At 44.4% G+C, this 13661-nt stretch overlaps 1 protein-coding gene across 2 annotated transcripts in view; it reads left to right on the top strand.

The window, feature by feature from the left end:
• ITPKA (inositol-trisphosphate 3-kinase A) overlaps positions 1-13661 on the top strand; it is a 42853-nt gene that overhangs the window by 25007 nt on the left and 4185 nt on the right. For both annotated transcript variants that reach the window (XM_064714038.1, XM_064714037.1), the window contains 4 exons: positions 1283-1496; positions 3112-3316; positions 11579-11680; positions 12762-12833. In XM_064714038.1, the coding sequence (XP_064570108.1) occupies positions 1283-1496; positions 3112-3316; positions 11579-11680; positions 12762-12833 (593 nt within the window). The remainder of the gene's footprint in view (positions 1-1282; positions 1497-3111; positions 3317-11578; positions 11681-12761; positions 12834-13661) is intronic.

Genomic DNA, 13661 nt, shown 5'->3' with positions numbered 1-13661 from the left:
GTTCTTGTGTCTGATTTGTATCACACAAAGTGCCAAGATGACCCAGTCTTAATGCAGTTTTTGTCACAGAAGTGTGGAGTTTGCTTTGTCTGTGTGGAGTGAGGCACTGGTCATGTAATCATCACCCTTCTGGAGACTCACATAGTGGGGTGGAAGAGGAGAGTTAAGAGTTTATTAGAAGCTGATTAGGAGAGATACTGTTCCAGTTTCCTTTTAGCAGTGTTCTGTGGTTGGGTTTGCTCCATCCTTTCTGCAGCTGTTCTTCTCTGATATGACAGTTTTTTTCTGAACTAAAACCTGAGCTGTTACCAGCCTTGCCCTTTTGCCAAGGCAGTGCCTGTTCTGGGATTTGTCAGAGAAGAACCAGTTTGCAATGGCTGAAGGATCCCGCTGTGGTAAAGGTTGAGTGTTATCCCCAGGGTTAGTGAGACTCCTACTTTGGTGCCCACTTTATTTTGTCTCAATTAAAGGGTGCCTCTGAATGAAACGTGCACTTTCCTTAGACACTGTTGGCAGGTTGCAAGGATAGGAGAGCATAGGAAAGATAGGAAACTCCAGACAGGTGGAGGCTGATTACTGCTAATTGTGGCCTCTGCAGATGTCATTTGTCCTGGATAGCGTTCAGACACAGGGCTGTACAAAGCACTTCGCCCTCCAGGCTGTACCTGCAGGGCATTAGCAGATAAGCAGGTTTCCAGAGGAGAGGCAATACCTGCAGGCAGGCGCAGGCACAGTCACAGAGTGTGTGTGTGTTTGTGGGGAAAGGGCAGTGCCTGGCTTCTGCCTGGTTCTGGCTCTTTAAGTATCACTGATTGATGTGCTGCCTCTGTCTGGACACGCTCAGCAGGTGTGCGTACCCTGTGTGAGGATTAAGGACAAAGCCAGTGCTGGCAGTGTTATGCAGCTTTAAAATAGCCTGTCAGAGGATTAATGATGAATTCTGGCTCGTGGCTTCTTCCTGTGCATTTTAGCAAGTATAGTACTGTTTAATAACCTAGCAAAGATTAGCATAGAAAAAAATCCAAACAGCCCAAAGGCCTGAAGGAACTGCACTCCTTAAAGCCATAAATTCTGACATGGGAAAGTATCCAAATGGACTTTCACTGCTAACAATTGTTCGTCCTATTTTATTTTTTATGGAAAGCATCTTATCTCTTTTCTTCAGGGGAAATCTTTAAGTGCTGCTATGAGACTGAGATAGATGAAACTGGAATGGTGGGGGAAGGGATTTTTCTCTTTTGCTTGTCAATCTTGTCAGCAAGTGTTTGATTTTCTTTTTCAGGGAATTTCAAGGCAGCTGATAGTGGGAAGATTCTGAAACGCTTCTCAGAGAATGAAAAGGAGTGTTTTGAGCGATTGATGAAGGATCCACTACGCTCCTGCGTCCCTTGCTTCCATGGCGTGGTGGAGAGAGATGGCGAGAGCTACATCCAGCTGGATGACTTGCTCACTGATTTTGAAGGGCCAAGTGTGATGGACTGCAAGATGGGGATCAGGTGGGGTGAATGAAAGAGAATGTACTTTCTCTGCTTTGAAGGAAGGGGGAGATGTGGTCATGCTCACCTTGGACAACCTGAGGACAATATGTCCCATTATTGCCAGTTTGTACATGGATTCTGGAAACTAGTTGATCTATATCCTCAAAAACTATCCACATCAAGAAATGTTCAGGGGGGATTTAAGAGAAAGTTTTTCTGAAATGGCCTGATAATACATGGGAAAAAATGACATGACTTATTCACTGCCAGTTCATTGAATCTTTGTGTCTGCAGCAATTCAGAAAGCCTCACAAAGTAAAATTTCCATCTCCCAATGCAAATGATGGAATACCAGTGTGAAAGCCCATTTCCAGTGCTTGAATGAGTCTTTGCTGGTATTGATCTTTTCTTTAAAGAGTTGACCATTTGCTCAGGACTGACTGTGTTTTTCCATACTCTGACATCTTGAGGTGTTGCTATCTCTTTGTTCTCCAGGTTCTCACTTTCTTTTCCATTCATTGTCTGTGATTAAAATGAATGCATCAAAAATACTATCTAAATATTTTTATATAACTACTGTATAACAAAGAGATAGGGATTTGTTGAGATCCTGGAGTAAGGTAACAGTACAAAGAAATATGAGCTGTCATAGTAATCTGTCAGCTGGGATGTCAGCTCAGATGCTCAGGAGTTATTGTCATAAATTAGTTACTCTACTTACAGGAGTGCAGATATGCCTTTTCAAATAGATGCAAAAATTTAAATTACTTAGATGTAGCAGTTCTTCTGAACTGATACGTTCAGAAGAAATAGGAGAAGTATTTGCAACAATACATACACATTTTGTTGAAAATAGGTGACATTCTGGCAGTGAGTGACATCATCTCCTGGTTTGTTAAGCTGTGATGAAGAAAGTAGACTTCAGGCACTTGACAAAGTGCAGGCTTTAGGAATCCAGTGGAATGTAGAAAACATGGATAGTGCCTTTCTAATGGCTACCAGGTTAGCAGATTGATAAGAGCAAAATGCAGGAGTTTTGTGTCTCTTCACCTTCCTGTTCTTAGTTACCTCTTCTGGTTTGGAACTACTCTGATAATCTGCTTTACTCTAGTTTTTTCTGTATGAAGAGTGACGCTGTCTTTCACTGAGGTGCGTTAAGTAAAACTTAAACTGAGGCCTAAAAAAATTACCCATGACTGTTTTAAAGTTTTTTGAGGAGAGAGAATGCAGTAAGTCTTCAATAGCCCTATTTTAAAAAAAAATTCATTATAAGTGATCTCTCCTACCTGTCCTTTGAAAATGCAGTTCTATTTTTTGGCACAGTGGGAATTCAGCTTCTTCTATTCTGTAACCAGGAAATAATCATAACTTGTAACAGCAAGTAACGGTATAGTTAGAACAAGAAGTGAATTAGAATTCCTGATTCCTGGGGCTGTTTCACTAAATATGCCTGTGTACTGTGTACACTAAATATGCCAGTCATTGCTCTGTGTACTTTGGTTTCCCCATATGCAGAACTGGGGCAATGATAAGGCTTATTTTCCTGGTTGTTGTTTCTTGAGGCTAGTTTGTGAGCTGTAAAAAGAAATGTTGAGGAAGTCCTTAAGGATGTGTTGGGATGTGATGTTTGCAGAACATACCTGGAGGAAGAGCTGACTAAGGCACGAGAGAAACCAAAGCTGCGTAAGGACATGTACAAGAAAATGATTGAAGTGGATCCTCTTGCTCCCACGGCTGAAGAGAACGCCCAGCACGCTGTCACCAAACCCCGGTACATGCAGTGGAGAGAAACCATCAGCTCCAGTGCCAACCTGGGCTTCAGGATTGAAGGAATTAAGGTAAATGTTTCACCTCTGCCTGTTCCTCAAGACTAAACTTTTTTGATTTATCAAACAAGCTTGTGCACATCAGTAGCCAGCTTTTCCAAAGAATCATGTGAAAATGCGCTAGCTGAAACCACAGAGTTCGCTCTATTGCAGTTCTAAAGCATTCATTCTAATTGCAACAGAGAGTGTCAATGAATTTAAGCTTCAGATACACATCAGCCATATTTGAATCAACTACAGAGACCTTACAGGAAGGACACAGGGAGGTATGCAGTGCAGATAGAATGAAAATGAGACTGTAAGGAGGAATTCAGAACAGAAATATTAACTCCCTCTCTGCATGCAATTACTTTTTTTATCCAGGAACTATACATATTTATTCTAAGTGAATCACAGTAAAGTGGTTTTGTTGCAGTTACATTTATTGGCAAGGCATGTTAAAAGCATTTGCTTAGATACTCTTGGGATCAAGGAAACCATTTTTCCTTTTAAATACATGATGAGATCCAGTTTAGATGGAGCTGGAATAAAGCCAGAGCAATCCAAAATGAAATTTCTCCATCAGCCAAGTTCATTTGCTGTTCTTTATTCTTGATGGATAAATTTGTGTCCCTGTACCATTTCTAGGATACTACCTTACAGCCGCAGTAGAACCTTAGCTGTTTTCTTTCCTACCTGTTACTCACTTATCTTTCATAGAATCATAGAATGGACTGGATTGGAATGGACCTTAAAGATCATGTAGTTCCAACCCCTGTGCTGCAGTAGAGCAGATTGCTCATGTCCGGTTTATCTCGGCTGTTTGAGGGGCCTGGGAGGCCCGGAGGTGGCCCGGAGGTGGCCTTGGAGCAGCCCGCGTATCAAAGGACGAGAAGAGGCTTCAGTTCTTCTTTCTGGTTTTATGTTTATTAATTGTTTATCTAAAAGATGTTCTTTCAGCTCAACAGAGATCCGCACAGCAGTCAGCCATGGGCACACTGTCCTGCCCTCCGGGGCAGGCACCTATCTTTATACCCATTATGACGTATACAATATTTATCATTTTTCCCCAATACCATCTATTGTTATAACTCGGTGTACTCTCAGTAATAACCAATAGAAAGGTGCCACCGTGGCCAAAGAAGATGGAGGAGAGGAGGAAGAAGGAGGAGGACAGGACACACCCCAATTCCTCCATCTTACTCCTCTAAACCCCCTGTACATAAATCCTAAACCTTGTGTCTCATCCTCTAATTAGCTAATCCCTTCACCATTCACCCGGTAAAGCCCTCATCCTTGTCGTCTCCTGTGTAGGGTTAAAGTCCAGCCACCAGACACTTCTGGCAACATTCCAGGACTCCCGAGACCCCAAGATGGTCTCGGAGGCTCAGCATCTCAGGACTGAGATCTTGAGATCCGACATCTCCCCCTTCTGTTTGCCCTAAGAAAACCTCTTTTACAATCCGATTCATGGCATCTGGGACGACATGGATGAGGACTAGAAGAATTATTACAACATAAAATCCTAAACTATTAAAACATAAAATCCTACCCTTAAAATTCTTCTCCAAATGGGAGAAATGTCAAAGAAATCTACCAGCTGATCAATATATGATCCTTTGTCAGTTTTCCCTATAATAGATAAATTTACCCCATTGCTCATTGCAATTCAAGACTTTAAGGAGAAAACTTCCCAGTCTTTCGTTCTTATACAGAAATATTCAAGACCCCAAAGAGAAAACCCCCCCAGAGTCTTTCGTTCCTCTTGTTTCTCTTCTGAGTTGTCCTTTGCAGTCTGAGTCCCGACTTTTGTCTGAGTATTCGTTTCTTCTTATATCTTGTTGAGGAAAATCGCTGGATAGTTGCAGACTTGTTACGAAATGATGCTGTAGCTCTGCTGACAACTGCCTCTTTGTTCCGCGATTGTTGCTGTCTGCAAGCTCACTCAGGGGTTACCTAGTTTTTGATTCAACTGACAATAGGGTTAGAAAACACACAAGCCTCCCCAGGAGGGGAGAGGCTTAGGACCCCGAGGGTTTTTACCAAAGGCACCAAGTCTGGAGAGGGCCCCTCCTCGCCTGAGACGTCACCGGGGGTCTGGCCCGCCCCCGCCCGCGCTCGGCGCATGCGTGCTTTCCGAGCTGCTCTGTGTCTCTCCCGAGGTAATTTTTTCCTCTCCCTTTTTCTTCCGCCTCTGAATTTTCCCCCTTCGGTCTGCCCCTGACTGTCTCCTCCTCCTCCGACGCTGTGTGTGTGTGTGGCCTTTCGTCAGTGTGTGCCGGCCGCTCCCGCCTGCACCCGCGCTCTGCCGCGACTCGCTCCGATCTGCGTCCCGGGTTTTTTGCGTCACAACCGCGCGCCCCCTGCGTCTCACGCAGCTTTTCTGGGATTGCGCAATTCCCCTAATGCCGCTGCCCATGTCGGACGCCCCTGCTGCGCTGGCATGTGACTTCTGCCCCGGGTTCTTGCGAGTTTTGTCCGCCGCGCGCGTTTCTGCTACCTTGCCGGCCCCCGGGGCCGCTGCACCCCCCGGCCCTGAGCTTAGCAAAGCCGTATCTGAACACGCGTCTTTTGTTTTTTCTTCAGCCGCGCTCCCCGCCTGCTCCGCCGCCGCGAGAAAGCGCCTCCCCTGATCCCTTTTTCTTCCCCCCCCTGCTCTCCCCCTCTGTTCCTGAGTCCTCCATGCTCTCTGGACTTTTTGGACGCTTTTTGGGAGTTTCCCAGGGTTTCTGGGTTTTGGGACCGGGTGTTTTAAAAATATTTCTTGCTCTTTTTTTTTCCAAGAGCATTTTCCACTCGGCCTTTTAAGGCCAGAGCTAATTTTTTCTTTCCTGGAGCCTTGCTCCCCCCTCTCTTTCAGAGAGTCCCCCCCCCGGACGTCTGGTGCGTCTCGGGGTTATTTCTTCCTGGCCTTTTAAGGCCAGAGCTAATTTTTTCCGGAGTCTTGCATTGCTCCCCCCTCTTTTGAGGGCCCCCCCCCGGACGTCTGGTGCGTCTCGGGGGTTTTCCTCTCGGCCTTTTAAGGCCAGAGCTAATAAATTTTTTTTGTGTATATTTGTGTCACACCTTATAAGGTGGACAAAATTTCCCGTTGTTCCTGGGAAGGTGTGCCCCCATGTTCTTATTTTCAGGCTTTCTTACCAAATCTGTCGTTCAGAGCAGTCTGGACGTCTCGATCTGTCCAGCAGATCACGAGAGGTGGACCCAGGGCGCCTTCTGGTTCCAGTCCGGGCTGTTCTGCTACGAATATTCTTCGGCAGAAACTGAGAGGTGGATTTCTCAGTGACTGCTGGTTTTTTGCAGTCTCTGCTGGCTTTTTTTTTTTTTCTTCTTCTCTCTTTTTTCTTCAGGGCTTTGAAGGTGGTGGTGCCCCCCCGAAAGGTTGTGGTGGTCAGAGCTCACCCAGTGGAAGCCAAATGTCCGGTTTGTCTCCCCCGAAAGGTTTTGGTGGTGGAGCCCAGCCAGGGAACGCCAAGTGTCCGGTTTATCTCGGCTGTTTGAGGGGCCTGGGAGGCCCGGAGGTGGCCCGGAGGTGGCCTTGGGGCAGCCCGGGTATCGAAGGACGAGAAGAGGCTTCAGTTCTTCTTTCTGGTTTTATGTTTATTAATTGTTTATCTAAAAGATGTTCTTTCAGCCAAACAGAGATCTGCACAGCAGTCAGCCATGGGCACACTGTCCTGCCCTCCGGGGCAGGCACCTATCTTTATACCCATTATGACGTATACAATATTTATCATTTTTCCCCAATACCATCTATTGTTATAACTCGGTGTACTCTCAGTAATAACCAATAGAAAGGTGCCACCGTGGCCAAAGAAGATGGAGGAGAGGAGGAAGAAGGAGGAGGACAGGACACACCCCAATTCCTCCATCTTACTCCTCTAAACCCCCCTGTACATAAATCCTAAACCTTGTGTCTCATCCTCTAATTAGCTAATCCCTTCACCATTCACCCGGTAAAGCCCTCATCCTTGTCGTCTCCTGTGTAGGGTTAAAGTCCAGCCACCAGACACTTCTGGCACCATCCCAGGACTCCCGAGACCCCCAAGATGGTCTCGGAGGCTCAGCATCTCAGGACTGAAATCTTGAGATCCGACAGCTCAGAGCTCCATCCAACCTGGTCTTGAAAAATTCCAGGGATGAGGCACCCACACCTTCTCTGGGCAGCCTGTTCTAGTGCCTTACCCCACTTTCAGTGAAGAATCTTTTTTTAATACCTATTCTAAACCTACTCCCCCTTTTAAAGGATCCCTTGTCCTGTTACTGCCTGCTCTTGTAAAAAACCACTCTCCATTTTTCTTGTAGGTTGCCTTCAGGTACTGGAAAACCACAGTTTGGTCACCCCAAAGCCTTTTCTTTCCCAGGCTGAAAAAACCCAGTTTGCTCAGTCTTTCCTCATAGGAGAGGTTTTCCATTCCTTTAATCAACTTGGTGGCCTTCTCTGCACTTGCTCCAGCAGGTCCATGTCTGTCCTAAGTTGGGGACCCCAGAGCTGAATGCAGCACTGCTGGTGGGGTCCCATGAGAGAGGAAGAGATGGGTGGAATCCCCTCCCTTGCCCTGCTGGCCATGCTGCTTTGGATACAGCCCAGGACACAGCTGGTGTTCTGGGCTGTGAGCACACATTGCTGGGTCATGTCCAGCCTCCTATTCACCAGCACTCCCAGGTCCTTTTTGGCAGGGCTGCTCTTGATCTGTTTGTGCCCCAGCTTGGATAGGTGCTGGGGCTGCCCTGACCCACGTGCCACACTTGCACTTGAGCTGCATGGGTCTCCCATGGGCCCCCCTTTGAGCCTGCCTGTGTCCCTCTGGGTGGCATCCATCCTTCAGGTGTGTCAACTGCACCACTCCAGAACCTGTATTAGTTTTGTTTCCATGTCACAATTCAAACACATAGAAATAAGGTATAAAAGACGGTGATGCTGATGAACAGAGGCTCTTTAAATACCTCTTTCTTCTCTCTTTGCTTTGTGTCTTCTCCCTTCCTTATTCTCCTGCTGTGATACTGGAACTGGGGCTCCAAACTCGTGCATTGCTGGCCCCTTGTGTGCTGTCCACCCACTCCTGGCTGTTAGAGCCAGGCATCCTTGTGCAGGAACTGTCTGGATGGTAGATGGTCTGGCTCCAGTCCAGCCAGAACCCAGGATCCTGCCTTGCCCTTTAGCCAGCTAATAATGTTACAAAGATACCTGTTTTATTCCTGTGCAGCTTATGTCTTTGTATGCTCCTCTGTGTAATGGAATCAGAAACCCAGATGATCTTGAGAGTTTTCATGTGTGTTCTTGGAAAGATAGTTGATGCGTGAAGATGTACAATCCCAAAGAGTAACTGAGCTAAAGGAGAACATGGGTGCTTCAGACAAACCTCCTGGCTTTTCTTTGTGGATTTGTTTCTTGTCAGAGGTAGGAGCAGTATGACACACACTGTGTAGTGTTTCCCTCTGTTGAGACACTGCTGTAACTGTGCACAGAAAGAATACTTAATTCTTGACTAAGTATAGGAAATATTTTGGAGCACATTCCCTTTCTCTCTATTTCCCTGTGTTGGTTATGAGGAATGTAGGTATAATTTTGAAATTTTTTTAGATGGAGAAAAGGTGGCAGAAACTAAATTGTTCAGGCAATACACGTAGTCAGTACTGCCTGCACTGTTCCACTGAAGCTGAACTGTACATCCAGTTCTGTATTTTTGCAGAAAAGCAAAGCCATTCTGCAGGGATCCCCATTTTGGTAAGAAAGCCTGTAAAAGTCAGTGGTGCCTGCTAGTGGTTGATGGGAACAAGGGGATGTTCTCCCTGACTGGACTGGTAACTCCTGGAGTTAGCTGATGAGGTATGTTTGGTTTGGTAATTCCTGCCCTGTGGCTGCTTGAATAAGAAGCAAAAGCAAAGAAAGTGAAATCATAAACCTTTCTGTGAACTGGCTGCTGATAAATAAGATTTGATTCACCATATGCACTCCTGCAATAATGGGGTATCTTTTTGGGTTGCTCCATTTCTTATCCTTGCCTTGCTTCTGGATCTCTGAAATCAAGTCAAGTTTATTTATGGGATTTGTCCCTTTTCTTCCTATCAAAAATAATCGGAACCATTTGGTTTCCCTACAGTTGGAACCTGTTGCTCAGTATCTTGTGCCTGCCTGATTCCAAATGCACATTTCCTGTCTGGCAGAGGCTGTCTGAAGGCCAGGCATTGCAAACATTTTCTCTATAATACTAAGCTATTGCCTGTGGCTGAGAGTTGGGATTTCTGTCTTCCCATTCTGTCAGTGAATATCTGTGCAGTTTGAAAAGTTACTTCTTCCTTTGGTACGATTCCTTTAGCTGTAGATCAGGGATAGCCATTTTCCCAGGAGGATATCAGATTAGATTCATAAATCTTTGTGAATCCATGAAGTTAACCCAGCGCCCTTTAAGGGAAGTCAGCAGAGGGCTCTGAGCAAGACCCCATGATTTAAGATGAATAGCACTGTTTTATGGAGCTGTGACACTTGCCCTCTGGAGAGCCACGTCACTGTCACATCTAATAAGAACTGGCCCATGAGCCAGTGTGACAGACTGCTCTGCCCTGCAGGAGTGTACGTGGAGTCCTTAGCAAAGGTATGACTTCAAGGAGTGAGTCAGGCAAGTGCCTCCTGAGGATCAAGTACATGCAGAGCCAACGTGGTTTACAATACTGGGGTGACGCCATTCAAACTCTGGATGTTCTTTACAGCAAGTAAAGACAGACAGTAATCATGTTTCCTCCCAACCACTGGAAAGGAGCAAAATCATAAAAGTGTTAAAAAGGGAAGCAAGCAACTAGTTTGTCCAGACACGAAAGGTTAGAAAGGGAACAAACACCAAGCAGCTATTCTAGACATTGCTCTAGAATCTGCAGCATAGGGAGAATTTATTTTTAAAATGGCCTTGCTCCAGTGAAGAGGTACGAGATGAAGTTTCAAATATCTTTGTGCTCTTGAGTATTATCCCACATCAGATCAGATGGCTTCTAACGTTCACTGCCTACCTGCTGAACTGCTCTGGCATAACTTGCACATCTCATCAGGCTGACATGTGGCACTTGTGTCTGTCCAACAGCCTTGGAATAAAATTCTCTTGCATGAGAGATCTGGAGTTTTAGCATTATTGAGTGTTTTTCATGTATGTGTTAGAAACGAAGTTCGGCTGTGGAATAAATGGTGTTTCACCTGCTAAGTGAATTTGGCATTTTGGTGTAGTGACTTAACATGTAGGAGACAACATATTTCATTGACCTGCTGATTTACTCACAATGAAAATGAGGGATTGGACTGAAACAATGGAGAGGAAAACAGTTTGATACTCCTGCAGGCTTTTAGTGGATTTTTGTTGCCAATTTTAATAATTGCTGTATTTTACACCCATATCCTAAAATCTCCTATTTGTGTCTCTTGAAACAGGGATGCTCTTGGGGACATGCATATTCATATATTCTGTGTTTACAAATACCTCCAATTCATGCACTGCTCTTATTTGCTTGTAGCTCCAGAAGCACATAAAAATACTTGTCTTTTTCAGTAGCAGGATGCTTCTGTACTGAATCTTACTGCTAGCACAAAAATACTCTGAATTTCTCCAGGACACACTTGGAACAAGCATGCCTGCACTGTCCTTTGACAAAATTCATTCACCTGCTTTGTCACTGCTAGCATTGCGAATCCCAGGTTGTTCCTGTCTGCAACAGATTTCTGTTCTGTGACTTCTGGGTCACATTATATGTTCAAAGGTACATTTGGAACTGAATCCTAACTGTGATTCTTTGATTTCACAGTGAAAAACTGAAACAACAACAAAAACTACCACCACCACCAACAGAAAACCCAAATAACAAGGAATAAATCCACACCAAAACCCAAAAGAAACCCCCAAACTAAAAGGACTAGTAAAATTGGTTTTGGAAATGTTCCCTCACACCCTAAGCCAGGGTTTCTCTAGCCAGACAAGAGTACAACCAAAGAGGTCTCTGTGGTTTCCCCACTGAACTTTGCACTGCTAGCACTGATGTGAGAAAACCCTCCTGCAAGCTGGTAATATCATGAATCGTTTCTTTTTTTGTTGTTTGTACTCTACAGGAAATGAACTGCCAGTGCCATTTAAAGCTATCCAATCAGCTTTTGTATCTCTTCTCTTCTTCTTGCTTGGTTTCTCTTCCTGTTCAGCTGCTTACTTTCATCTGGTTAGCGAGGGCTGAGCTGTTGCTCGTTCAAGAGGATTGAGTGATGAGGGGAATGATATGAGTGCAGTATAAATAATCTCTCTCTGTGTGGCTTCTATGCAGAAGGCAGATGGAACATGTAACACAAACTTCAAAACAACGAAGACGCAGGAGCAAGTTCTACAGGTTTTTGCGGAATTCATTGAGGGCAACACAACTATTCTGGTGAGTCTGAGCTCTTCAGGTGCACTGATCTTGGACCAATGCTCTTGCTCCAGGGCCATGCTTTCTTTGGTACAGGAAATAGGAATTAGAATACCAAGGGGGTAAGTGGTTTTGACTTCCAGTTTCTCTCAGGAGATGGGGTGGACATGGGGATTTGGTGGGTTGTGCGAAGTTGACTGAGACCAGTTTTATCTGCTCTTGCCATGAGTTGACCCCAAATGCTTCATGCTATCAAAATGTCTTTCAAACTAACTTGTGGCTTGCCATCAGCTTCAGTCATGGGTGTTAGATGCATTAGATGGGTGATATCTAAGCAAGGATTGTGTTGGCAGGAAAACTTGTGATTTGGGAATTCAGTCTGGAGAAGATAAAACCAGAGTGTGGAGGTAGGAAGTGAGATTGGTGACTAGCTGTGTTCCCATGTGTGAAACTCATCTCAAAGAGGAATTCCTGTGTGCTAATCCATGGGTAGCGCAACAGGCATGTGGTAGATGGCATAACACATCTCTTGTCTTTGGAACTTCAAAGGAGGCTGTAATGTTTTGCTGCAGTGTAGAAGCCATTATGAAGGCAGAGTAGCCCTGCAGGAGGAGTGTCCCTGGTAGCTCAGGGCAGCCTTAAAAATCTGCACTAGAACTTTGTATATTAGGCCTTGATTCTTTTTATCCCCCCTCTGCCCCCACCATAGTTGGAGCTCCTTGTTTCTCTAACACAATTTCTTTCTTTTCACTTTGGGGAACTGGAAGATTTTTAATTCCTTGAAAACCTTTTCTCTTTATTAAAAAAATTAACAACAACAACAACAACAAAAAAGTGGTTGCAGAAAGCCTGATGACATCCAAATCAAGAGAGATAAGTATGCCTGGTGTAACACATGCAGCAGATGAACTCCAGTCTTTTAATTCACTATAAAAGCTTGAAATGTATTTTCAGATTGACTTTCAAGTGATGAACCTGTTGTTTTGAAGGATCTCTAGCCTAAAATGAATATGATCTCTTAATTATATTGACTCTTATAAGATTATTCAGTTTTCAAGGAAATGTTTATGGGTTGTTTTGGGCTTTTTTTCTCTTCTTCCAGAAAAAATACCTCAAACGTCTGCAGGAAATTAATGTCATTCTGGAATCCTCAGACTTCTTCAAGCGACATGAGGTGAGCAGTGACTGCAAAGCTCTGAAGGTGCATTGTTTCTTGGTTTGTCATTCCGGTGTACTTCAGAACAGCCTGCTGTATCAGTAGAAGGAGTTTTGTAGAAGAAAGCTAATACGTGTTTACAACACAGATGCCACAAAGCCTCCACCACACTGATACAGGAGATTAAGCTAGTTAAGGAATAGTAAATCCTCCTGTCTTTATGACATCCCAGCATTTATAGCTCTGGACCACTGCATGGAGTAGTTGATTAGTACCAGTTTCATATGGTTTTTCTAACCTGGATGTGCTCCAGTGGAATTTACAGGGGAATGGCATCATGGAAGTTTGCATTTGGTACAGTAGCATTCAGTTATAGCTTGACAATGAAGGCTGTATTACTTATAATGGATTTATGTTGAAATACCATTTAATTCTGATGTCTGTGTTCTCTGTGTGCTTTGCTGTGCAGAAGGCATCATTAGCATTGTATTTTCTGCTTGTTAACAGCTCGAGATTTTGAGACTAGATATTTTATTTTATCTTGTTGATGCTCCCTTATCACTAGAGACATTTTTGTTAATCATGGGTCATGATGTGTCTTTGAAAGGAGTTATTGGCCTTTGCTGAATTGCTCAAATCAAGACCTGACACTAAGATGAAAAATTGCTTTTCTTCCTGTTTTCTGCTGAGTCCCATTTATTATCTACCCTCCCATTTGTACTGGGGCATCTAAATCATCAATTTATAAGTGCAGCCCAAAAGTTGTTTGGGTCACAGGTGAGATGAGGAGATCATCTTCTTAGCAGGAAGTGTTAATTGGTGGGGGAGGGCTGAAGATGTATTTTT

Source organism: Zonotrichia leucophrys, chromosome 5, assembly GCF_028769735.1.
Source record: "Zonotrichia leucophrys gambelii isolate GWCS_2022_RI chromosome 5, RI_Zleu_2.0, whole genome shotgun sequence".
Lineage (NCBI taxonomy): Eukaryota > Metazoa > Chordata > Aves > Passeriformes > Passerellidae > Zonotrichia > Zonotrichia leucophrys.
Note: the sequence above shows the minus strand (reverse complement) of the source record. Positions and strands in the feature narration are given on the sequence as shown.